A 27,964-nucleotide genomic window follows, 5' to 3' on the forward strand; every position below is an offset into this window, starting at 1 on the left:
CCTTTGTATGAACATACCACATTTTCTTTATGTCTTCACCCATTGATGGATGTTTGGGTTCCTTCCCATTTGGAGCTCTTATGAATAATGCTGCTATGAATATTTTGTTTAAAGCTTTGTGGAGATATGGTTCACTCCTCTTGGGTGTATACCTAGTAGTGGGATCAGTGGGTCATATGGGTTAAACTCTATAATTAATTTTTCAAAACACTGCCAAACTATTTTCCACATCGGCCACACCACTTTACATTCCCCTCAGCAATATATGCAGGCTTACATTTCTCTGCAGCCTCACCAACTCCTGTTATTATTTGTCTTTTTGGTTATATCAATATGCATTGATGGGCTGTTTGCAAAATTTAAACTGGAGAATCTCTTCCTGTCAGGGAGACCCCAGTCCAGAAGGTCTTATGCCTAACTAACCATGAAATTTTGGGTCAGTGGCCAATGAAACAATTGTTTTCTAGATTAAATTCTTCCTGATTGTACTAAGAAGCAATCCCTACGTAGATGCATATACGGCTGTATGTTATTCTTTTCCCCAAAAAAAGTTTATAAAAAATTCACCTTCCAATATCAAATAGTTGATTTTATCGCACAAACTCACTTTGTAGGTAATAATTAGACCTCAGAAATAAAATAATTCATTCTAGAAAATGGTCAAAAATTTTTAAATTAATCTAATATTTTACTATTTAAAAAGTAAGTGTAGACAAGTAAAATTCATGTATTTTATTTAGGGAAAAATCTGTATTATTTTCTTTTATAGTTGGTTTAAAGGATCTCTAAGGCTTTGTACAAATGTAAATATAAAAATAAAACACAATGTGCACTGTAATTCCTAGAAGCTATATTTTTTTCACCAAGCAGAGTAATTTTACTCAGCAATTTTAACTCAGTAAAAATATGCTGAATGAATCTGTCCTAAGAATAAATATCTATTTAGGGGACTAAAACAATACAAAATAATGACTTAGTGTTAAAATAACATTTTGTCAATTTTATTAAAAGCAGATTCCATTTCTGAGCATAGTTAATTAAGTTTCCTTAAAGAAAAAAGAAGCCTACTTTATGGTATTATTTCATCAGAGTAAGTTGGCTCATTGAGACTATCACTGATAAAGACATGTACAAAAGTTAGCACCACCTGTCTATAAACGCAGATAGTCACAGCCATTCCAATATATAATCTCCCTTTACTTATACACACATATATTTACAGCTAATAAATAACATTTAAAGCCAAATCATTGTTAATATACATATATAGTGAAGTCTGCAAAAGTCAGAGTTCCTAGGCCCATACACTGATTTGATCCATATTTTCTCAAGTTTATGTATCCTTGTTCAAAACCCAAATCCAGGAAATTAATGAATTAGCAATAAAGGGGGAAGACAACAACAAATCTCCAACATTTTATTTTAGAGAAAATTCATTCCAAGTTGGCTGACATTAATCACAGTGTTTGTATTACTATTATATAGGCATACTATATTTCTCAAAAGAAAGGCTGAAGTTTGGCATTTCTGGAATAATTTCTACTCCGATATGTCCAATACTATATCTCTTGATTTTTTACTTTCCAAGCTATGCTGAATAATAAACACATATGCAGGCTTCATATGTGAATATATGTTAAGATATCCACACACGTTACAGTTTGGATTCCCAGCAAGAGCCTTTGAGATATTAAACTTCTTATCAATTCATATTAATATAGAGAAAAATCATTCTGAAAGTATGATACCTAATTTATAATACTGTTTCACACTCACTATTGACTAGTTGTTAAAAACAATAACTCTCATGGCATTTCATGTAACTATGGCGATTGAGGATTCTTTTAATTGCCCATAATGGTTTTAACCACTGTTTATGGAATATACTTTTCATCTCCTACTTAGTAAAAATGGTCCTTGTCTAAAACTGCATGATTCAAAATTTGATCTTGAACACATATTTTCGTATCAAAACCAGGGAAGAAAGAGACATCCTCAAAGTAATGACTAAAGCATGACTGAATAAACCTAAAATTGAATAGGGCTTATAAGATATTAAATGACCCCAAACTGATGAAAACAATTTCAGAAATCTGATAATGAAATTGTGGTATCATTTTCTTTCCCCATGTTTAAAATTAGTGGAGCTGGCAAGTAGCAGGCTCATAGAAGATGCTGTTAAAAATACAATCTTGAGACAAGGAGGGGGAGAGATTAAACTATAAAAGCCTATTAGACTGAATTGATCTACATTTTATATTTCTTTTAATTAGTAACTTAGAAATGATGCAACCAACTGCAGGATGTTTTAAAGTTTCAGTGATTTATCAACTTCATCTCTATTGCCTCTCTCCAAGTCACTAGTCCCTGGTTAAATCCTGGAAAACACAGAAACCAAAAAAAAAACCCCCCACATATTTTGCACTAATGGGTGCAACTCATGCCACCAAAAAAAAAATCATTTTCTATATTCAGACTTGGAGAAAACTTTGAGAAGGTATCAGTCCAGAAAATGCAGAATTTCAAATAAAATATGAAATTCTACTCAACTTTAGGCTATTGACCTAAACTTACTATATAAAGAAGGTTTATTATTTTACCATGGGCCCAAATGGCTCTCAATTCTTCTCAAAGTACAAAACAGTGATTTTCAAATCTGCTATCTTTTGATGTTGGAGGATGTGCTATTTGGCCACTATACCCTTCAAATTGAATATAGTCACTTTTTTTTTTTTTGTATTTGAGATTATATCCTAAAATAACAAAGCAGAGCTGGGATTAATACTCAGGAACTTGTCTTTGAAACATCCAAAGCACTGGGCATCTGATGTAAAAGTTACTCCATTCTTCATGGAATTCGTGTTCTGTTCTTCCTTCTGTAGATTTGCCCAGTTTCTGAGAAAAAGCAGAAGAGAAGGAGCAATTTATTACCTCTTTAGTGTTCTACAATCATCCCTCCTCCCACCTTCATGATATAAAGCATTCAACTGGAAGATCAGAACAAAGGTTGTGAATATATACCCAGGAAAGATGTGGACGATGGATCACATGTGGATAATGGCAGGCTTGTAGGAATGAAAGACACTCTAATACCTACTTAGCTATATCCCAATAAGGACTATCATTTTCAGAGGACTGAACCAAATGATTTCAACAAGATATGATTTAAGATTTCTTAATTCTAAAACTTGCCAAATGAAATGGCTGATTATTTTCTTTTCTTGAGGAATAAGACTTCTGAAGAGTTTTATCAGAAGAAAAGAGACAGAGAACTTTTGATTAATATAGTCACAGAAGAGAAAAACTGCAGAATGTTACAAGCCTTGTTCATAATTACTTCCGCATAAAGTTTAGATGTATAAAAACAGCTGCCTAAATATCTGTGGTCTCAGTAATCTTATTATCAGATAAGGAATGTACCCTTAGATTTTCTCAGATATATTATTGTGACTTATATAAATAGTATGGCCAGAAATACTTTTAAAATAGCTGGAGATATTTCCTAATCTTTCAGGTTTTGCTTTTACATTTACACAGAGATTTAAAGTTGTATTTGATTTGGGGAGAACATATAAGTATATGTGATTTTGTGTATGTTTGTATGTGACATAAATGCATGTTTAAAGCTTCATATAGGATTCCTTTTCTAAAAGTTAAAGTAAATGTGAAATTGTCTCAGATTTTTGATGAGGGAAAACAAAGCAATGAGCCTCTGAGTAGAACAGTCTCCACTTAGGTAAATATTCAGTTATTCTGCCTGGCTGATACCATTAACTAACTACTCTATTTCAAATTTATCTTGAGTGCTCTTACATTAATGTTTTCATAAAGTGGCTTCATCTTATCGTTCAAAGTATGTCATAATTCTATTTTGTAAAAAATGAAAAATATATAATATTATATATACATAGAGAAGGTCTAAAACAATATACATTTAATGTTAATTGGGAGTTGTCCCTGGAGGAGAGAGTCAGAGTGATTGTATTTTCTTTTTGCCTATTTTTTCCTAATCTATATATAATCCATAATTACCCATGGATAATTACATCATAAAATAGAAATTACAATAATAGAGATATTCCCTATAGGGTTTTTAATATGATTTTCTGATTAGGAAATTCTCATTCTGTACTTTTTTCTATAAATGTAACTGAGAGAAGACAAACCAGAAGTAAGTGTTTTCCTACATCAGGATTATGTTGTGCCTAGCCTTTCCCCTCTTTTCTTGTGCACTGGTTTGTATGACATGATCAAAGTTTCCTCCCCTTTTACTTTAACCCATTAGTACTCAGAATCTGGCAGGAGAATGAGCAGAGAAATTAAGGTAGGATAATGTGAGAATTCAGGAGGGGCTGGGAAAGGTCACATGTGAATCTCCACTTAATATTACACTCTAGAAAGATTCGGCTGACAACTGTCATGTGGATTAGTCTTAAAGATCATGTAGGTAAGGGCCAGGGGATTGTTTTGAGATAGAAAAGAGAACCGTCTCTTGAATTCTAACTCCATTAGCTCCCCATCTTTGGTGATTTTGAGATGGGTACTTGATGGCTGCCCTTTTGGCTCTCTGTCCTAGAGTCTGCTGCCACTTGGAGCATCAAGAAGGACTATGTGAGGGCATCTGAGTGGCTCAGTTGACTAAGCATCTGATTCTTGATTTCGGCTCAGGTCATGATCTCAGGGTTTGTGAGTTCAAGCCCCACATGGGGCTCCATGCTAACAGCATATGGAGCTCTGTGTTGTCAGCACAGAGATTCTCTCTCTCCCTCTGTCTCTGACCCTCCCCCACTTTTTCTTGCATGTGTGTGCATGCGCATACTCTCTCTCTCTCTCAAAATAAAAATAAATAAACTTAAAAAAAAGAAGGACTATGTATTGCAGCTGATGTTTTGCTCCCCTGGGTACATCTGGGGAGGGGCTACACCCTCAGCCATGATTATAACTATTGTGTCATATGCTCTGTATATGGGATCCATAAAGTTAGCAGAGATACAATACAGAAAATGCAGCAGTGAAGATTTTGTGGCAGCCCAAAAAGTAAAATAAAAGAACAGAAAGAGGAAGAAAAAAGAGGAAGTATTGAGAAAAGTAAATGGGTAAGTCTGATGTGTAAATACGGAAGGGCTAAGAAAGACCACCTGAAGATTCTAACAAGAATCAGTGCAAGTCTTTAGTCTAAGATGAAGAGCAATGTATGAAGCAGTGTCCCTCAGAGGGCAAGCTCAGGATATCCAGAGAGCTTTAGTCCATAATGCTCACCAGCCAGACTTTTTATTCAGGGACTTGTCATGGCATTTCACAAATACCACAGATGCCTTTCCTTTCTGCAGATGAGATACTTTCTCCTGGAACAGAAGATTACCCTGTAGAATAAAATGGATGTAAACATATAAGGGAAAATAGAAACAACTGTTCACAAATATATGGTTTGGTCAAGGATCTTTAAATCCTACATGATCAGTCTGATTAATTGTTTTGATATTTCTAATAGTTCACTGTTTAAAGTTAGGTCATTCTGGTCAGCAATACATCTGAATCATAGGGTTATTTGAGGGCCTAATCACAGTTCAGCAATAAAGGTAGTCAATCTGGACAGCTTGGAGCAACCTTAAAATCACAAGGCTTTCACCATGAGATAATACAAGATCCACTTTACCACTTCTTTGTATCTACATTAAGGAATTCACAAATCATCCTTCAACTGGCCCTGTTAGAGAAACAAATGCTCTGCAGAGCCTCTCCATCCACAACCTCCTTTTTGTTTTGTTTTGTTGTTATAAAAGAAAATGACCAGAGGGAAATAATTTATCAATCCTAATTTAAAGAGTCATTTTTATATGAAATTTATTGTCAAATTGGTTACCATACAACACCCAGTGCTCATCCCAAACAGGTGCCCTACTCAATGCCCATCACCCACTTTCCCCTCTTTCCCACCCCCCCCATCAACCTTCAGTTTATTCTCAGTTTTTAAGAGTCTCTTATGCTTTGGCTCCCTCCCTCGCTAACTTTTTTTTTCTTCCCCTCCCCCATGGTTTCTGTTAAGTTTCTCAGGATCCACATAAGAGTGAAAACATATGGTATCTGTCTTTCTCTGTATGACTTATTTCACTAAGAGTCATTTTTATTACCAATAATGGAACACTATAGTTTGCAAAAATCCCTATAAATTTAGTGTACAAGTTTTTAAATCCCTGGGGCTCTCTATTCAATTTCTTTATAGATATATGTGAGGTGGGGTTGGGGAGATGGATGAAGATACCTTGGAATCTCATTCTTCTTGAAGATGTTGGTTTTAATCTTTGAATGTCAAAGTGACATCTCTGAGGTTCTTTCCACAACTGTTTTGTACTTGCAAGAAACAGTGCTAAAATAGGGCATTTGTACCCCAATGTTTATAGCAGCACTCTCAAAAATAGCCAATTATGGAAAGAGCCTAAATGTCCATCAACTGATGAATGCATAAAGAAATTGTGGTTTATATACACAAGGGAGTAGTATGTGGCAATGAGAAAGAATGAAATATGGCCCTTCGTAGCAACGTGGATGGAACTGGAGAGTGTTATGCTAAGTTAAATAAGCCATACAGAGAAAGACAGATACCATATGTTTTCACTCTTATGTGGATCCTGAGAAACTTAACAGAAACCCATGGGGGAGGGGAAGGAAAAAAAAAGAGGTTAGAGTGGGAGAGAGCCAAAGCATAAGAGACTCTTAAAAACTGAGAATAAACTGAGTGTTGATGGGGGGTGGGAGGGAGGGGAGGGTGGGTGATGGGTATTGAGGAGGGCACCTTTTGGGATGAGCACTGGGTGTTGTATGGAAACCAATTTGACAATAAATTTCATATATTGAAAAAAAGAAACAGTGCTAAAATAGAAGCTGAGATCCTCATCTCAGCTCTCGGTCCAATAATCGTGACCAGTTCAGGGCTTATGTTTTCTTTCATGAAATTCAGAAATACTATTACTTCCCTAGTAATGATAATAAAAGAACACTCCTCCCCCAAATTATAGGTGTAATTATCTAGATGATATAGTTTTAAATACAAAGCTTACTAAAGTTCCACCTGAACGTTGAAGGCTCCAAGAGTACCCTCCCAAGGTAATGACAGGGTAAGCCGTAACGTGAATGGGAAAGAAATTGATTTAATTTACTTTTTTTGAGTCTCTCCTGCTTTTACTCTGATCTTCTCAATAGTAAACCCAGGGCTGCTCCACCAGTCTGACCAGCTGAAGTATGAATCGCTCTTCCATTTGAGTTTCAACATTAGCAGTTCCCCAATATCCACCTCCGTGTAAATTAGAAAGGAGTATGTCTTATTCGCAGAAATTTCAGGCCTGAATAAAAAATCAGCATATTTGGTTAGTTCTGTGTGGTTTTTTTTTTTGGGGGGGGGGTTTGTTTTTTTGTTTTTTGTTTTTTTGTTTTGTTTTGTTTTGTTTTTTGCTTTTTTTTTTTTTTCATTTTTCTTCCTCTCAAGGCATAAATAGCTTTGTTGTTTGGGAGATATCTTAAAAATACAAAAAGTGTCCAAAAAAATATTCCAGATGAAGATCAATGGCATTTAGTGACTTTTAAAAGACATCTACACCCTTTTAATCTATTCTTACTTTTACACTAAAAGTGTGAACTATTTAATACAATTCTTAAGAAAAAATCCATAAATGAATCATTCAGAGACATTATATTCATTTTCATATATCCCCTTTGAATCTGTACTGCTATGTGAACATTTTTACTTGGTTACAATCATAGCATACATACAATTTTCTATTCTTTCTTTGTTTACTTCATATTTTACCTTCCATTTTTCACCATGTTTTACCTGTTTTTCTATAATTATAGGTTTTAGAAACTAGATAGATGTTAGTGACTTATTAAACCACAATTCATTTAACCATTGCCTCAATGTTGGGTACTTATTTATTTCTAATTTATGCTATTGTATGCACAATGTGAATATCTTTTGTCATAAAGTTTTTGTTTAATTTTTTAATGTTTATTTTATTTTTGAGAGAGAGACAGAATATGAGTAGGGGAGGGGCAGACACACAGAATCCGAAGCAGGCTCCAGGCTCTGAGCTGTCAGCACAGAGCCCAACGCAGGGCTCGAACTCAGGAACCGCGAGATCATGACCTGAGCCGAAGGCAGACGCTTAACCGAATGAGCCACCCAGGTGTCTCCATAAAGCTTTTTTTTAAAAAAAATTCTGTTGTGGGGTGCCTGGGTGTTTAGTTGGCTAAGCATCTGACTTTGAATTTGGCTCAGGTCATGATCTCACAGTTTGTGAGATTGAGCCCTGTGTCAGGTTCTGTACTGGCAGTGCATAGCCTGCTTGGGATTCTCTCTCTCCTTCTCTCTCTGTCTCTCCCCTGCTCATGCTCTTTCTCTCTCTCAAATTGCATAAATAAAACACTTTTTAAAAATTCTGTTGAATATCTCTTTTTCTACTCTTCTTCTGTTCTAGGGACCAAAGGCAGTTAGCAGTGCCATGATTAACCCACATGCTGGAGATAATGCCAAGTGGTTACTCACAGGGTGAAAGGAATGTTCTCACTCTCAGCCACAGTGCCATACAGAGAAATCTCAAAGACCTGGTTGGTCTGTGTATCACTCTCAGTCCCAGAAAAATGTATCTTTACTTGGTAATGGAAGACTATAAGGAAAAAATTGGAACAAGTGCTAATCAGTTTTTATGGAAACATCACAGCCCCCAAATAAGCAGGCAATTCAGAACCACAGACTACCTCACTAGTGATTAAACAAGAAGTGCTCACACACAACCATCACTGTGGCTTGGAAAGATTTCTTCACGTCTGCACAGTGTTTGTTACTCAAATTTTCAGGCCTTGAATTCCACTCCTTTTTAGAAAAGTGTGATTTCAGTGCATAGGAAGAATCTAGGTATATCTGAATTGTCAAGCAGCCCTAGATTGTAGTCATCTTTGATTGGGTACAAGGGAAATCAAATCAAGAAACCAAACTACACATGATTCTTTCTTCATGAACTATACCCTTCCTTGGCCATCTTGTCCCTGAATATCTGTATAAAGCATATTTGGCATTTGTTAATGGAACACTGTGATTGTGTTTTTTCATGCTTTATGAGTATGTCTGACACTCTACCCTATGTGTAAATTCCTTCAGGTCAGAGGATCATGTTTATCCTCTTTATCCCCCCATCATCTAGCACAGAGTAGGTATTATAGCAGGCTCACAATAAAACTTATTCATTGAATCATCAGTGAGGCTATAAGACTGCCAGTTCTTAAAGTGTTTGGCAGAGCTTCTGGAAGCAAGTACTTGAACTTCTACATCATCTCCTCCCTGTTCTATCTCTACTAAACCCCTGTGTAGATGGAATGGAGGGAGGTTAAGGAGATAAGAAACACAGCAGGCTTAACACACAGCTACTAACGAGTAGAAGAGAAACTGTTTCTCTTCAGTGGAGCCCTTGCAGGACTCACCATAAACCAGAGCAGGAGAAGTTGATACTGCTGCAGTGACCCCAAGAACAGTGATGGAGCACTGCATGGCACTGAGCAGGATGCCTGGGGATGAGTAATACCCACCAGGTCTCCAAAAGATTCCACCCTCCTCTCTACCTCACACACATTTTCTCATTCTGAAAAGTCAGGGAAACTAAGGGTTTCCTCGTTGCTTAAAAGGTTTCCTTGAACTATTGCTGCTCTAAACCTCTGGGCAACCAAATGCACCTCTACAGAAGTTCTAACACACTTTACAAGTGGGTGCCTCTATCAGATACATTTTTACCTTGGAAAACTGTATTTCAGTATCATCCCTTCCCCTGGACTTCTCCCTGGACTCCACATAAATTAGCTTTTCTGGATTAGTTCCTCTTGCTAGATTTACCTAATTATCTCCTTTCTTGTCTCCCCTCAATCTGTATAAATCTTGCTCTAAATAAGCTGCCAAGTTTGAAATTCACCTGGGAACAAATTAATGACAAAATGGAAATATCTTACAGGTTTGGTATATTCTCTCTCCCAGGAATAGTTGAATTTTAAAATACAGATAGCTCTTGCCTAAAGCAAACTTTAGGAGTTGGCAAACCTTTTCTGTGAGGGGCCAGATGGTAAATAATTTAGGCTTTGTGGGCCATACAGTCTCTGTCCCAATTACTTAACTGTGGTAGCACAAAATCACCCTTAGTCAATTAAAAACAAAAAATGAATGTGTGTAGTTGTGTTCTAATAAAACTTTATTTAAAAAAGCAGGTAAGGGGCTAGATTTGGCCTCCTCGGCCTTGGTTTTCTGGCCCTGGATAGATAGATGGTTTCAAACGAGCTCTGAGCCTGGTTCTAATGGGCTAGCCCATGCTAATGGTCACAATTACAGAGAAGGGTGGCAAGACTATTACAGAGGTTAATGCAGGTTGTACCCTGGGCCTTACTGGCAATGTGAATTGAGAGCTTCAGTAAAATGGACCAGTACAACTCCCTCTCTAGCAACAGAAATACAGTGAGGGTTCAGGGTTTAATAAAATCATTGCACTACTTCTGTTGTAATGGACAGACTCAGTACATGTGATGCAATGAGTGTGATAAAAAAATATGATCAAACTGATTTTCCTCATTTACAACATTCTCCAGCCTACCTTTGTAAGGCATCTGAGACCGAGTCTTCAGGTACATTTTGCTGCTTCTTTTGGCTCTGACCTTATTGATCTCATAACCCAAATTGTTGCAACGGTTTTTTCTACAACTCAGGCAAAGCCCTTTCTCAAAGGCTTCCTTTGAATTGCACCGGTAGGCCTTACTCGGGTTTTCTTCATTCAACAGAGAATCAATAAAGAGATGAATGGAGCGCTCATGGGAACACTTCACTAGCTGGTCCACATCTGGAGAACAAGAGACAAAAAGAAAATTTAATTCCATGAAAGTCCACAATGAGTGTTTCATCTCACATGTCTAAAACTAGTTAAATGTGGTGTCAGAATAAAATTACCTAAGAATCTAGTCCTATGACTCCTTGATGTAAGTCCTATTTAAGGAGGTACTCTTGATGGGAGTTTCTTACCTATCTCTAAGAGTGTTAAAATTGCAAATTTGCAGAGAACTTTTGACTTTTCTGCTGTCTTATATTTGTATGTTTATGAGGATCTAAGTAAGAGGACATTCAAGGCAGAAGTTGACTTCCCCCAGTTTGTCACATCCTTCTTTTATATTGAAAACATAAAATACTTCTACATGGACCTAGAAACAATATCACAAAAGGCAGAATTACTAAATGAATAGTATTTTAACATAGATACTATGTATATTGGAGGTTGTGTCACTACTGATTTTTGCATTAAATGAATCACAGAAATAATCAGTAATGTAATAAAAGTGTATCTATTACCATAAGCTTCTATAACAATTAAAAATAGTAGCATTATGCTGTAAGTCCTATAACATGTGCACAAAAGACCTATAGTCAATATCTACAGGTAAGTTTAATTGCCCACAAAGGATGCAAAGATCCCTTAAAACAAATTATAAATTTAACACAAACATGATTACTGAAGTAAATATTAAGACAATATTAAATTATATTTTCTTCTTTAAATTTTGGAATATTTATTTTTAGAGAATGGCGATTTGTTTCTTATTTTTACTTTCTCTCTAAAAGGCTAACAAAATTAATTTGGACTAATTAACATGCCCTTTATTTTCAATCAATTCAAAATAAACCTTATGGTTTCAAAACTATATTCAGAATATAACAACATGTGCCAGAAGTCATTTTATGCTGCTATTATCCAAGGCAATGGAGTTTTCTTGTATAGATCTCACCTTTCTTTCTTTTATCTCTGGAAGCTCAGTACTCACTCACTCAGTATTGTAGTCTATAATATAATACATAAAAGAAAAAAAAATGTTGTCTATCTGATCAAAGGAAGTACTAAGGTATAAAGGCGATTATGCTGAATATGATAGCTTCTTCAGAAATTATCTTGGCTAAATGTGTATACTTTAACATACACATTTGCATACACATTGCATACTTGTGGGGAATGGGTAGAAGACTGGGTCAATAAGAATTAAGAACAACACTTATGTTTAATTAACTTCTAAATCATATTTACCTCCAAGGCCTCTCTCTGCAATCACACGGATAGCTTCCCCAATGTTACATCCTGGTTGAAAAGTGCCTCCATTAGGATAAATGTCAACATGTCCTACTGGTTTCTGGATTCCAATACTTCGGCCAGGTGACCCTCTGGTGAATGTGTGTAAGACATCTACAAAATCTGCATCATCAGGAGAAAGGCGACTTGGAGCTTCTGCATATTCAAAGTTAGGTCCAGCTGGATCTAGTCCTTAATGAGGGGGAAAAAAAAGACCTCACATATTTTTTAATTCCCATTAATTTTAGTCTCCATTAGCATTAGACAATGCTAATGTCACCTTGGCATTCGATTGTTCATCATTTGAATGTAACTGGCAGTCACATAGATTTTTATTAGCTCCTTATCCTAGTGATTGGATCATTAAGTTACTGAGAGTCATAGAAGTAGGCTTAGCTCTTTCTGAAAGGAATTTGAGTCTCTGAAACTTGCTATTAAATAGCAGTTTCATTCAGAACAGCTAGATCTCCTTTTGTAAATTATTTTTGAACCTGTTGAGAAGGACTTCAAAGAGTGGTGAGTTTGTTCCTTTTCTTTATGCATGCCAAATCATCTACTACCTTTGCCCTGGTTGACTGTCTTCTTTTTTCCAAACAGGCTCTGGTGTTGGTCCTTTTTCATTTATCCCAGTACTGATGTGAAATGTGACATACATAACACCAAAGCACAGAGCCCAGGAGGATGGAAATGAGCTTCCCAGAGACCACTGGGCTTTTTGTGCTTAACTCTGCTCTATCTTTCTTCTGACAGTAGGTGGTATGTCTAGGACAGCTAGTGCCCATATTCTCTCCTTCTCCAGAAAAAAAAGTGCTCCCATAATATAATCAAATGGCTTGGCAAGCAGAGAGGAACACCACACACATATAGATATATTTGACATTTTTATTCTATTTCCAAATGACAGGCATCTCGACTCTTCTGTGATAGACTACTGGCACTGCTTTCTTACCAGTAATTCTATTGACCTTCTTATTGGTCAGACTTCCTGCAATGCCAGCAGCATGGGCTCCAAGGCTGTATCCCAAGAGATGGACATTGTCCAGAGGATAGTGAAATTCCTCCTTTGGAAGAGAAAAAGAAAAAAGGGGTTCTTACAGTTCTGTACAAAAGATCAAAACTAAATGAAAAATATTGTTTTGGAAATGCAGGCTATACTGAAAATTAATTCTACTTATTTAAATTTTGTGGTATAGATCAAAGAAACACTTTAGTGTTGAGATTTTCTCTTTCTTTAACAACATATTTAAGTTACAAACTTTTCCATACATCTGATATTGAAATGTATGGAAATATGAATTTTCATTTATCTGAAAATATATGTATGCATGTACATGTGTATGTATAGCTGTATATTTATATGTAGATATATGTATATGTGTGTGTATCTATATGTAGATACACACACATATATTAAATATATATTTAACTTTAAGCCAGTATTCCCTACTCTAAATACCCTACATCACTTTATTCTTTAAGTTAGCCAGGAAATGTCTTAAAACCAGAAAATATTATAGCAGGAATGGATCGCAGACACATATAGTCCATCCTCTTTATTCAATAGATAATAAGCCTGAGGTCGAGGCAGGTGATCTGATTTTCCCAGGTTCACTTTCCTGATAGGCAAAAGAGTCAAGAAAAGAGCTTTAATCTTTTTTTTTCTTTAGTTTTAGAGACAGGGAGTGTGCTTAAGTTGGGGAGAGGGGGAGAGAGAGAGAGAGGGAGAGAATCTCTAGCAGGCTCCACACTCAGGGCAAGAGCCCAATGCGGGGCTCAATCCCACAACCCTGGGCCCATGACCTGAGCTACAATCAAGAGTTGGACACTCAACCGACTGAACCACACAGGTACCCCAAGAACTTTTATCTTCTAACAGTCAGTCCAATAAACACAGCTTATTTTTTACCTCCACATATCTGGCTTAAATATTTTGGCCCTGTCAGAGTATTAGCTTCCTTTCAACCAATGCCAACATACATTTCAAAGATAATTTTCAGAGGATGACCTCAGGAAAAAAGTGAATAAAAGTGGCAGCTAAGTCAGAAGTGCTGACCCTTAGCCATCTCATATCTACAGACTTTTCTTGCCAGCTTCTTCCCAGCTCAAATCCATCACTCCCCTAGGCCTCAACAAAAATCTGGATCTTTAATCTACACTAAGCAATAGGTATTATTAATACTTTCATGAAAGAGATTGGTATTCTAATGGGTCAAAGCCAAGATAACATTTCCATGTGCCAGTCAACTGGTAAGGAAGGATTTGGCTGAACCTGACATCTTCCCTTTGCCCTGAAATAACAAGTTTTTGTCTGTTTTGCCCAGTCACTTCTTGGTCTCACCAGATCTATTCACTATGAGAATATCGATAGGGAAGGGCAGGACTATGCTTTGTCTTTACAGTTTTATCATTCTTATCATAATACTGCTTTCTGGCTGAAAAATAACCATGCTTATTCTGAAGATTTGAATTGCCCCAGATGAAAAGTAACAAAGACCAGCCATTTGTCCCACTCTGGCCAAGAGATCTGTTTTGGACATGTAAGGCTTCTTCCCCCAATCTTACCGCCATCCAGTTGATAAACTTGGCCACATCCTTTCCCACCAGCTTGGTGTATCCTGCAGACACCGGATAATGCTGCTGGGCCCGTGACAGCCAGTCCACCACAATGACATTGGAATCTGGTTCCCTCTTGTACAGGGCAGCCACAAGTTTTGGCACCCAACTCTCATACATTCCTGTCACCTGAAAAGGATGATGCAAGCTTCCTTAAAATACCCACATACAACTTGTTATAGATATGACAGCCTAATATACTTACGCTGAATGGAAAGAAAACAAACAAATCTGAAAGGCTGTCCATTAACTCAGGAAGAAAACTCAAACTATGCAAAACAGTGTTCAGAGACTTGTGACTCCCCTTTATGAGGCAAATTTGAGTATGCCAAAGGAGGGTGTTGAGGTGAGGAATGGCAGACTAGGGTTTACACCACCAATTTTTAAAAGCTTGGTTTATGATTCTGTAAAACCAGTAATTTATATGAAAGATCAATCTGAATAAGTTAAAATTTTGCACTGGAGCTATAGACTATTTTATAATAATTTAATTCAATTACTTTCAACTAGGCTAATAACTTATTCCCAACAAAATTAGTTTGGAGGATGTGAATGCACTCTTTTTTTCTTAAGAGTCATTTATTTACATACAACATTTGATGTGCTGATGAAAAAAAGTTTTAAGCACGCTAATTCTAACAGAAGGTAAATTTATTTATCAATCTGTTTGTTAATACATAAGAAAATGATCAGTTTCAGTTCAGATTTTTTTTTTACAGTTCTCTCAAATTCTTAATTTTCAGAGTGGAAATTAATGAGGTTTAATAGTCAAATTTCTCAAATTAGATTGGCTCTGTTTGGAGATAAGGAGACTGCCAACTGTAATTCTTTATCTCTTGTTTAAGAAAGCCCCAAAATTCAAAGTCAAAAGAACTATAGAGTTCTCACATTAACTTTTTTTATGTAAAATTTTAATTTATGCTTTCAGAGAGGACATCAGACACTTCTGCAAAGATGCACACTTTAAAATAATCAAAACACATTTTTAAAAAAGCACATTATAAAATTCTCCACCATCTTTCCATGAGCCTGCATGTAGCAGTAACTTGATTCAAATCCCCAAATCTCCCCACCTCTACCATGACCTGATAGAAATCATATTGTAGCCATAGTAAAAGTTACTCAAACACGTACTCAACAAAGAAGGTTCTGAAATATATGTTTAAGGCAGCTTTTGAAGGGAAATCTATAAAACCTATATTCTTCTTAGAATAATTCCAAAAGCAAATATAGGAGTCTTGAATTCCCAAACCAGTGGGCTTCATTTGGAACTTTGATCTTATATGGTGGATTCTTTCAGATTTATGCTTCCATTTTGTTTACTTTATTCTCTAGACTAAAACTATCAAAACCTGAGTTCTTGTTTCACTCCTGACACTAACAACTGCACAATTTTTCACCTCATTGCTGTGGTAGGAAAAAGCAAGCCTGAAACTCAGGAGATCTTGGTTCCAGTCCCAGCTCTTCCAATAATTACTTCTATGAATGTAGGCACTGTTTTAACCTTTTAGGACACCTACAAAACAAAGGAGTTGGATTCAGATGATCTTGAAGTTACCCACCACCTCATAAATGTCTTCTTGCAACCATTCTGACTTCCAGTCTACCTGCAGTGATATAATTAAAGCTATTGCCATTTCAAGCATAAAGAGGAAAAGAAAAAAAAAAGAAAAAAAGGTACAAAGGTGACGTTGGCTCATTAGAAACTCATTTAATAAACCTTCTTTGAACATGTTTCGGTGAGGCTGCTTTAAGTCTAAGCACAGTCTGGGTCTTTGAGGAAACAGGCTAGAACACCGACCTAGCCTCAAATTCCTGTGAATTGGTCCTGTCTTCTCTTCTCCTCTCTTAGTGGTTGGGGGTTTGCCACACTTTTCAACTGCCTTTCAAGAGAGGATGATGTCAGTTCTTCAGAATGAAACATTAACCACTCCTCCTTTCAGCTGGCCTGAGGGCCTCCTACCACAATGAGAACTCTGTGCTTAGTGCACTGGTCTATGAAACCTAAGCAGGTGGCAAAGCTCCAGGACAGCTGTGTCTAAACAGCTTTCTGGGATGTGCCCTAAGCATACTACATGCTAAGCATTCTTTTGTATTTTCCATGGCAAAACTAAAGAATTTCCCCATTTCCCTTAGTCTTATGACCTTGAGTTGCTGAACAGCTTACCTCAGATAAGGCAGAAAAATCTTGCTTGCTCTAAGCTCCTATTATAAGTTTTTCCATACTATCAATGTTTCCAAGTTAAGCAATCTATCAAAGAGCAAAAAACCCAACTTATTCCTACAGTGACTGATACTTTTATTAACTGTCTAAAAATGAATCTACTCCTTTCTCTTTTTTTAATCATAGGAAGAACTTTATTTTTTGTATTATTTTATTTTATTTATTTATTTTTTTAATAAGAGATTTATTGTCAAATTGGTTTCCATACAACACTCAGTGCTCATCCCAACAGATACTCCTTTCTTTTTTAATTCAACATGAAATACTGCTGTAAGTACCCCTGAACAAAGGGGTGTAAAAGAAACTTTCTTTAACTCTAAAAAGTTTTTCTAGGGTTTTTTTCTAAGGTTCCTTAAATCAGCACAAAGTTTTTAAATCTTTGATTCTCAGATTCACAGTTGAACTGAAGCCTTTCTATGGCTAGATTAGTTACTGAATAGACCAACCAGCTAGCTTTTTATGATGAAAGTCAGTCCCACAGCCAATGGCCTAGCCTCTGAGCTCAGGCACTCAAAATGTCAGGACAGATGATATGAAGAATATGGTGGGTTTAGTGGGCAGAAGGACCCATAATAGAAATTGGCACTATATACTGATACTGGGTTAGTTATGTCATCTTTGCATGAGAAGGAACTATGCTTTTTAAAAATTCTTAAAGCATCAAGTTCTCTCAGGGGATAAGAATGTGAGGTCTGAGACATTCAATTTATTGTGCCATATAAAATTTTATTAAGCTTATTATACTTTTTACAAAGGTATTAAAACTCTATATACAATCAAAACATCTCTAAAACTACCAACAATTACTTTTTCTTATTGAATCTCTTAAATATAAAAAGATCCATGTTAATAATTTGAATATATAATTTTATCATAAGATATGTAATTTATGTTAACTTAGTAAATAGATGTTTAAAAAATAAACATCCATCTAAATTCTGTTAGTAGTTGCCTTCATCTCCATAAAGTTATAGCAATTATCCTATATTGTTAATAAGAATGGTACTTAAGTTACACAGGAAAATAAGTCAAGACTAGAAGTCTATCAATCCTTCTCTAATTCATCTCATTAGGATATATTTAGTATCTTTACTATATTCACAAGCTCCGACATAATGGAAAGATAATTTCTCTTTAACGTCCCATTTTATATAACTCTTTTTTATATAAAAGATGAAATCTGCTAACTGGGGTTTTAAAATATTAAAAACCAACTGAAGTAGTTAAGTAAGAACTGAACCATGTAAAGTGACTGCCACATATTTAGAGAGTACTACTTTATTCACATTATTTTGTTGTTGTTTTCTTTTTTTTAAGCTTTAATTTAATTTCCAGTTACTTAACATACAGTGTAATATTAGTTTCATGTGTAAAATTTAGTGATTCAACATTTCCATACAACATCTGGTGCTCATCACAAGTGCACTCCTTAATCCACATCACCTATTCACATTCTTTAAATGTAACCACAGTTTTCACCTTTTCTAATCATTTTGCATGACACTTCCCTGGCTAGCCCTCTGTCATCTATAAAAAAAAGTTCCCTAAAGTTTACAATTGGAGAATGTTGGAAGTAGAGCGACAACTAGTCTAACCTCTTTGTCTTACACATCAGTCAACTGAGGCCCAGAGATAAGAAGAAGTAGCATCAGTCACTTCACAGAGCTGGAGAATGGCAAAGCCAGAGCCAGAATCAATACTTCCTCACTCCACTCTAACCCTCTCCTCCCTCTGACAGGTTGTTTCCCTTAAGAAAGCATGTGCTTTGGCAATGTGCTACATGAATCAGGATCATACCAGGTGTGTACTGGTTTCCTAAACTAAAAATGTACATTCTGCTCTGTAGGTGAGCAAAGCCTTGTTTTCCCAACTCACAAGAATGGCTGATTCAAGGGCACCAACTAGGGACTGTGGTAAAATGAAGGTAGGCACTATCTGGGGGAAAATACTCATGAACCTGTGATTTTAGATTCCATAATCCCACCCTGAGCCAGAATTGCCTGTACTCAAGTTTAAAGTAAAGCCATAGGAGGGGCGCTTGGGTGGCTCAGGTCATGATCTCACGGTCCATGGGTTTGAGCCCGGCACCAGGCTCTGTGCTAACAGCCCAGAGCCTGGAGCCTGCTTTGGATTCTGTGTCTCCCTCTCCCTCTGCCCCTCCCCCACTCATGCTCTGTCTCTCAAAAAGTGAATAAACATTAAAAAAAATTTTTTTTAAATAAAAATGAAGTAAGGCCATAGGAAAGCAAGCAGAAGTACAGGATATATGAAGACTCATCACGGGGTTCCCAACAACTCATCACGGGGTCAAGATGCCTGGGTCACCCCAATCTCTTTTCTAAAAAGACTGTCTTACCGTCCAGCCATGGATCACCACAAAGGTTTTGCTGGTGTGGTTGAAGTGGCAGTTAGCCACAGATTCTGTCACTCCAGGAATGAGGTGGCAAGTATCTTCAGCTATGTCTTCAGGGGTCCTTAGAGCAAATTTACTTTCGATATCTATAAAATCTCTTCCTCCTGTAATTCCTGAAAAGGAAAAATTGGATAGGTGGCTAATTGGAGGGTTGTTTGTTTTATTTGTTGTTATGGTATGTTTTAGGTTTATAAGCAACTACCACCAATGATATTTTTATTTCTATTTTTTTTAATAAATGTAGATTGAAAGAGAATGACTTGGGGTGCCTGGGTGGCTCAGTCAGTTAAGCAAGAGAACGACTAATTCTCCATTAGTAATAGAAGTTGACAGAGACCAGAATCCAGGTCTCTTGGTTACAATTCAAAACTCATTCTTCTAAAGAACATTGGCTCATGGCTCTTGCATTGTAAAATTCCACTTATTTCATATATTATTTTTCACCCTCTTTCAATATTGGATTATATCAACATAATGCTTTTCCCAAAATGTTGTATAATAGGCTTGAGAAAAGGTTGTTTCCTTTGCAATAACATAACTTTAAAAAATAATAGCAGTAAGAAAATTTGGAAGCTTGAGGAAGTTTTTATATGAAGTTGTTCCCACCCCCATAGCAAGGTACCTCAGTTAAAAATATTTTTGAAAAATCATTTAGTGGGTTGTTCAAAAATGCATATACTATGTGGGAGCTGGTTAATATTTTACCCAAATATTTTTTTCTATTATTTCTTATGTCTTTACTGTCTTTTACACAAAGTCATAGCTTATAGCTTTGTAGTTACAAAACTACAGCAAAGCAGGTTTGGGAAAGAATCCACTTTGATTCTTCATAGTCAATCCCAAAGTGAATAAGGAGAGAAATAAACTTCAGCCTACCATTTGAATCTCTTGACAATAACTCTAAATTTTGATAAACCTTCATCTAATACCACAGTGAATGCTTGAAATAAATTTTGCTGCAAATAAAATCAAACTCTTCTACAAAGCAAACACAATCAAAGGGAGGTTATATTAGGGGAAATTATTTACTTTCTTGTCAAGAAAAAAATTAAAAATTATTTACTATAAAATGGTAATAATTTGTAGATTTTAGATTCCTCTACTTAAAACTCAGATGATAAATAATTGGTACTTCTAATTTCTTAATCTAAATTTACTCTTTTCACAATTCAAATGCTGAAAATCTGTAATTTCAAATAACATTGCAAAAACCAGGCCAAAATAAAAACAAGAATGATATGGTATAATGAATATACAGGTATTCATGTAGCTAGCTGAGTACTGGTCAACTTTTTCCTTTTAATTATTTTCTAAAATTCCTAAAGCATATTGTGGCTACTTGCTAAGTCATTCATTATAGGTGACAAGTTGATATCTCTCTCTCTCTCTCTCTCCCTCTCTCTCTCTCATCTCTAGCACCTGAACATTCTAAGATAATTTATTCAAATAAGAGAGTGTGGTAAACTATTGCTATTTAAGGCTTTTTTTATTTACAGATAGTAAAATTGCACTTGAAAGCCATTCACCCATCAAAAATACACTTGGCCTTCCATCTTATTTGAAGATGCAGGTCTTCCTTTTCCTTCCTAACCAGGTAGTACTCTGATGGCCTTATTATTTGCCTGATAGTAGAAAAAAATGTAGATTTTTAAATCTTATTCTGCTCTAAATACCCAAGAAGTTTTTTTTTAATTGTTAAGAAGCACTTTAGAAAATTTCAAACTAAATTAGTTTCACCTTGTCTCATCTCTCCACATCAAATAACTCATCCCTCCTCAATAATCTTATTTTAACATATTTGATTATCAATCTTTTCAAAGTAGAAATCATCCAAGTGACCTGGCAGACATATCCCACCCACCACCTATTTGTTAAACTGTTATTTAAGACTACTGCTTTACATAGCTCCAGAGGATGCCACTCACTTTGGTCTATTTTCCCCTAGAGTTATGCAACATGATGGCCCTAGAGTTGCTGGTGGTTTTGAAATAACTAAGGATATTCTCAGAAATTATTAAGGCTAGTTTTGTGAATTTCCATGAGAAAAAGTCTATTAAATTCATAGATTCTATACAGATTATCTGCATAGCCCATTGAGAGGTCCAATTTTCCACTACCAACATTTCCTGTTCGGTACATAACTTCTACATTTAAAAAAAAAAGGAAATTCATACATTCTCAAACAAATTTGTATTTGGAGACTTTTATTTCACTTCTCAAGGAGATTAGTTTTTATTTTAAGTTACACAAAGCATAATGAAGCATTTGACAGGAAGATTGCACCACTCTATATGCTATGTGCTGTTTTCAATTCTATGTCAGTTCTATACATCATCATAAATGGTATTAGTGTTTAGTCAGTTTTTCTTTCTCTTTGGCATTCTGACAGAAATTTTCACACTGCTGGTGTTTGTAAGAGTGTCTCAGCATCCTAAAGATGAATGTACTTTCCAAGCCTATCTTTTCACACAATTGATATGGGCCAGCTGTTACTTTTAGTTGTTCCAATATACACTAGAATTGCTCTTGCCAGACAGATGAAGTGATTTGACTCAATTGTTACTAAGGGAATTACTGATTTCCATACATGAAAATGATATTAATGACTGCACTTATCTTTCTAAGGGGATAAAGATCTTTTTTTATCAGATCCCCTTAGAAATTAAAGCTACCTTAGGGTAGTCGGAAGGGGGCTGCCTAAGGTATATTCCTTTATAAGTGCTTCCATCCTGAATTCAACTTATCATAGCAACGTAACCACTCTGACTTGTTCCCATCAGATGGCCTTATTCAGCACTAAGGTAGGACTTGGATACCAGGCAAGTTACAAGTTAATGTATTTCTTGACTATGTAATCTTTATTTCTAAATTCTTAAATAGCTAAAATTCTAAGTGTATAAACAAAGACAAGGTATTTACTTAACATGGATAATAACTCACAGAGATGAAATTAGATTGAGAGGTGAAAGCGCTTTAAAGGTAAATTTATGGAGGGTATGTTATTGTTCCTAGGAAAGAAGAAATATTGAGCATCCCAAAAAAGATATTCTTTTTTCTTTAATTCTATTTTTTTTAATTTACATCCAAATTAGCTTATACTGTAACAATGATTTCAGGAGTAGATTCCTTAATGTCCCTTACCCATTTAGCCCATCCCCCTTCCAACAACCCCTCGAGTAACCCTCTGTTTGTTCTCCATATTTAAGAGTATCTATGTTTTGTCCCCCTACCCTGTTCTTATATTATTTTTATTTCCCTTTCCTTGTGTTCATCTGTTCTGTGTCTTAAAGCCCTCATATGAGTGAAGTCATATGATATTTGTCTTTCTCTGACTGACTAATTTCACTTAGCATAATCCGCTTTAGTTCCATCCACCAGCATTCTTCACAGAGCTAAAACAAACAATCCTAAACTTGTATGGAACCAGAAAATACCCCAAATAGCCAAAGCAGTCTTGAAAAAGAAAACCAAAGCAGGAGGCATCACAATCCCAGACTTGAAGCTGTAATACAAAAGTGTAATCATCAAGACAGTATGGTACAGGCATAAAAACAGATACTCAGATCAATGGAACAGAATAGAGACTCAAGAATTGACCCACAAATGTATGGCCAATTAATCTTTGACAAAGCAGGAAAGAATATCCAATGGAATAAAGACAGTTTCTTCAGCAAGTGGTGCTGGGAAAACTGGACAGCGACATGCAGAAGAATGAACCTGGAGACCACTTTCTTATACCATACACAAAAATAAACACAAAATGGATGAAAGACCTAAATGTAAGACAGAAAGCCTCAAAATCCTCAAGGATAAAGAGGCAAAAACCTCTTTGATCTTGGCCACAGCAACTTCTAACTCAACGCGTCTCCAGAGGCAAGGGAAACAAAAACAAAAATAAACTACTGGGACCTCATCAAAATAAAAAGCTTCTGCACAGCGAAGGAAACAATCAGCACAACTAAAAGGCAATGAGAGAGGATATTTACAAATCCTCTCATTACAAAAAGGAATGAGAGAAGATATTTACAAATGACTATCAGATAAAGGGTTAGTATCCAAAATATAAAGAACTTACCAAACTCGACACCCAAAAAACAAAGAATCCGGTGAAGAAATGGGCAAAAGACATGAATAGACACTTCTCCAGAAAAGATATTCTAAAGGCAGTTTACAGTTACCAGATGGATAGGATAAGCATGCATTTGAAGATGAGGTACAAGAGTTCAATTATAATGCAATTCCCTTTAAGTTTCTAATCACCCCCCCCTCAACACACACACACACACACACACACACACACACACACACCTAAAGGACTTCATCAGTAATTCACTTCTCTCTGAAACTGATAGTCATACTTACTGACTCAGGCAGCTTCTGCAGAGTGCCAAAAACCAAATTGAATGGGTAAAAAAAAAAAAAAAGTTTGGTGAGGGGAAAAAAAGTCAACATCCTATTTGACGGAATTGATTAGTCTTTTCCAATGTAGACACCTAACAGATTTGCTTTTCATTTGTATGGAAAAGATGTTTGTGAAAACAGAAGCAGTAAACTAGATAGCCCAATTTCTCCTCCCAAAATAAAGCAAAGAAGGAAGGCTAAGCTAAAAGTACACTGCCTGAAAGAAAGTGAAAATTTCCCATTGTTAACTCTTCCCCTGTGTCTCACTCCCACCTTTCAATACTACTATTCATCCATCCCTCCAGTGCTGAGCTCTACTCTATTTATGTGGAATCTGCTATTTTGCTGTCATCACCCATCACATTTAATTCACATGTTAGCCTGGAAATTCACTATGGCAGGTCAAATAGAAGTGCAGTTACTGAGCACTGACCCATATGCTCCTTGCTTAGCTCTTCAAGTTTCCTAATGAGGCTCTGCAGAGACTGAGGTGGCTCCAAGAACAAAGAGCCTGAGGGCAGTGCCTCATATCCTTACTTTCATCTTAGAAAAAAATCAAGAATAAGTAAAGTCAGAGCCCAGAGAAGGTGCTGCTTACCATTCTCTCACACTTGTATCCTTTGGCTATGAAATTCTTACATTCCTAGATGAATTCATTTGGAGGAGAAAAGGGGTGGAAATTTGCTGTGATGGGAGAGGCATAATATAAAGGGTGGGGGGTGGTGGAGTGAGAGTGGGAGGGAAGGATAGAAGGGATTAATTTCAAGTGTACTTAAAAATGATTCTTCCCTTAATACATTTACAGCCAGGAAAAGCACGTGTTGGTTAAAATCCAATTTAATTCATCAGTCACAAAGTGTCTACTTAAATCAAAGAGTATGAATTAGAGGCACTTACAAGAATTTTTTTTCAAGATTTTATTTATTTTCTTAAGTGATCTCTACACATAATGTGGGGCTCAAACTCACAACCCAGAGATCAAGAGTTGCATGTTCCATCGGCTGAGCCAGCCAGGCACCCCAGCCTAAGAGAATTTTGAGTGCAGTCTGAACTCCTCATTTTAGAGTTGAGGAATCTAAAAACCAGAGAGGTGACACTGACTAGACCAGGAATTTAGGGTCATGAATTGCTAAGGAGCCAGCAAAAACAAACTGTGGACAACACATATTCGGGTGTTTATGGTAAAAGGAACATCACACCATGGTGTATTTTCTTAAATAAGAATTTGGAGTTTGTTCCTACCATTTTCTTGGAACTATGAAGGGAACATGACACTATATAAGATATTTAAGACTTTCTAATTGAACCTCCAATATTCTTAAACTGATCTGACAGAAAAGATACTTTTTTTATTCAATCATATTAATGAAATCTACTTTTTTTTAAATAACCCTAACAAAAATGTTCTATCACAACACACTGCTGAAATAAACTTTCAACTGAAAAGTCAATGGACAAACTTAACTATAACTTGAACGTCTGTGGACATGCTACCTGAGAGCACATCCAAGCGACACTGACCTAACTGCAATTTTACCAGGGAAGAGAGAAAAAAATGTTGCCTCCTTTTATAACTTGCTTCAGTTGGTTTTTGGTTGTTGTTGTATATTAGATGAACCAAAGTTCAAGGGCAGGCCTGCTGCCTCCATAGTGGAAGGGTCTGGAGCTGGGCCTGTGTGTTCCCTACAATAAAGAAATTCACATCTCTCCTGTAGCACCTTAACCCTAGCAAGCCAGGGGCTCCAGGGTGGTGACTGAGGTTCAAGGGTAAACTCCCTGAAGCCCCACTGCTAGCAGCTGCTTCTCAGGTCAGAGCAGGACTGAGTTCCCAGGACATTAAGGGTAGCCAATTGCAAAACCCGTAACCCCCAAGTCAGTGGCGACAGACAGCTAGTCCCTGCGACACGTTATCAGGAGGGTCAACTCTTCCCTAGGTTTTCTGGGTGCTAAGAAAAGTTGCATCTGCAAGAATGGAAGCTAGGGAGGGGTGCCTGGGTGTCTCAGTCCCCTCAGGTCATGATCTCAAAGTTCCTGAGTTCAGCCCAGCGTGGGGCTCTAAGCTGAAAGGGACTTGCTTGGGATTCTACGTCTCCTCTCTCTGCCCCTCCCCGACTCATGCACGCTCTCTCCCTCTTCAATAAAGAAAAGAAAGAAAGAAAGAAGAAAGAAAGAAAGAGGAAGAGAAAGGAAGAAGAAAGAAAGAAAGAAAGAAAGAAGAAAGAGAAAGAAGAGAAAGAAGAAAGAAGAAAGAAGAAAGAAAGAAAGAAATAAGAAAGAAAGAAAGAAAGAAGAAAGAAGAAAAAGAAAGAAGAAAGAAAACTGGCGAGCTTCCCAGCTCCGGAAGGGGTGCAGGTGCTGGCACAGCAGGACTCGCTGCCACCTACGCGACTCAGTCTCCCACTACGCTGTCAAGGCAGAGAGCTGGTGCCCGGTGCTTCTAAGATACCCACAACGCTTCTTCCCCTCCTCTTCGTGGCCTTCTCTTACAGAAGCCGCCACTCTGTCGGTGCTCACGAAGGCCGGAGCCCGGGTCGCGGCTGCGCCAGGGTCACCTTGACCCGCGCGCCTTTCATTCCAGAGCCCGCATGCGAGAGAGTTATTATGGATCTCCACCATTTAAGTCCTTCCTCCGACCTCTCTTTGTCCGCCCCTCATGCTACCCGCTACTCTTCGTCTCTGAGCCTACGTACCCGGAAATATGGCCTCAGCCAGATCGGAAGGATCAACGAGGGAAAGACTCCAGCAAGACTCTAGCAAGATCGGAGGGAGAATTCCCTCCCTGCCCCTCCCGGATCCCAGCCCAGTGACTCTTCTCCCGGCCTGGCGCTCTGGCTAGGAAAGTTTCCAGGGTGCCTCTGCAACCCCTTTCAGTTTCCTCCTTCCCATCCTTGTAACTTGTGGAAGTGGCCACAGAGTGAAGTCTGCAGGTGGAGGGGAGTGTACACGCAAAACTTACTGTCGTCGGCAGCCACCCATCCACGGGTGGTGGTCAGACTCTGGAGCCATATGCCCAGAGCCATCAGGAACAGGGTTTTGCTCTCCATCTCCGGGCAGGGCTCTCTGTAGGAGCTACAGGGCTCTGGCAGGAGCGCGAACAGTGTTGGACCAGCTGAGCCTGAGACGGGAGCAGGCTGGAGGCGCGGTTCAGCGTGAGGCAAGTTGCCCTTTAAAACGGAGGGCAGGGCAGTTAGAAGTTGCAGGTTCCCTCTGGTGAGGAGAAGGGAGAATGGAGTCTGACACTGTTTCCACTGCACGGCTGCTTATGTGACTGGAAATATGCAAATAAACCTCATCATCTATTGGCTTTAAAATCAGAAGTTGGGGGGAGGGCTCTAAATTCTCTTCCAAGTATTTGAGCAAACTGTAATGAGTATCAACCCTGCCAGAGAAAAGAGGGGGAAAGGGCAGAAGGGAGAATTTACTTTCTCTGTAAAGTTCCTATTTGCTTTTCCTAAGGATTCTAGCTCAGAAAGGCCCCCTATCCACGAAACACAAATTTATATGGATTTATGTTAAATACTCTGCAGTCACCAGTTTTCCAAAGATGGGAAATTAAACTGTTAAACTACATTTCATAAGTATTTAAACTACACTTGTCTTTTAATGGATCCTGTTTGTGACTTGCAGTGTTTTTGTTGTTGTTTGTTTTCCCCCAAAATTCTCCCGGACAATGTCAATTTAGGGATCCATGGACACACATTGTTCCGTGGCTCATGCTTGCACAATCTTGTATATTAACATTGGCAAAATGGATTAACATACCTGGCGCAGAAAAGCCCTCTTGCTTTAACCAGTTTTTAAGTTTTCTGTCATGAAAATTATACCCAATCCTCAAACTCATAAAAGAATTCAAGGATGACATTTTATCCTCACAGACAGAATATTGAGGTCAAACAACTTAAAACTAGATTGTCGTGTGAACTGAAAGAAGCCCATTTTAAAAAAAAGAAAAACACATATTGTATGTGTTTATAGAAAACACATTTATATAAAATATCCACAAATAGGCAAATCTTAGAAACAAAGTAGATTAGTGTTTGCCTGGAGATGGGGAAGAGTGGAGGAGTTTTGGGGGGAAGGTGATAAATAATATTCTAAAATTACATTATGGTTTTAGTTAAATATACTAAAAACATTGACTTGTTTATGCACCTAAATTTATGGTACCTAAATTAC

The 27,964-nt window shown here is 37.1% G+C and overlaps 1 protein-coding gene across 1 annotated transcript; it reads right to left on the reverse strand.

The window, feature by feature from the left end:
• Positions 1-1,401: 1,401 nt before the first annotated feature.
• LPL (lipoprotein lipase) lies at positions 1,402-27,053 on the reverse strand. Its single transcript, XM_030312484.2, has 10 exons — positions 26,745-27,053; positions 19,331-19,500; positions 14,700-14,879; positions 13,087-13,198; positions 12,096-12,329; positions 10,623-10,865; positions 8,540-8,660; positions 7,158-7,340; positions 5,260-5,363; positions 1,402-2,895 (listed from the first exon to the last, which is right to left on the reverse strand). Exons 1-9 carry the CDS (start codon positions 26,830-26,832, stop codon positions 5,297-5,299), a joined length of 1,398 nt encoding a protein of 465 aa, XP_030168344.1. The 5' UTR covers positions 26,833-27,053; the 3' UTR covers positions 1,402-2,895; positions 5,260-5,296.
• Between the last annotated feature and the right edge of the window lie 911 nt (positions 27,054-27,964).

Source organism: Lynx canadensis, chromosome B1, assembly GCF_007474595.2.
Source record: "Lynx canadensis isolate LIC74 chromosome B1, mLynCan4.pri.v2, whole genome shotgun sequence".
Lineage (NCBI taxonomy): Eukaryota > Metazoa > Chordata > Mammalia > Carnivora > Felidae > Lynx > Lynx canadensis.

Excerpts from the sequence above, each read along its gene's own strand:
- LPL (XM_030312484.2), bottom strand. The coding sequence starts at position 26,832 with ATGGAGAGCAAAACCCTGTTCCTGATGGCTCTGGGCATATGGCTCCAG. Across the intron at positions 19,501-26,744 it reads ATGGGTGGCTGCCGACGACA|GAATTACAGGAGGAAGAGAT; the intron begins GTAAGTTTTGCG and ends TTTCCTTTTCAG. Across the intron at positions 5,364-7,157 it reads GCAGGAGAGACTCAAAAAAA|GGTAATCTTCTGTTCCAGGA; the intron begins GTAAATTAAATC and ends TTTATTCTACAG.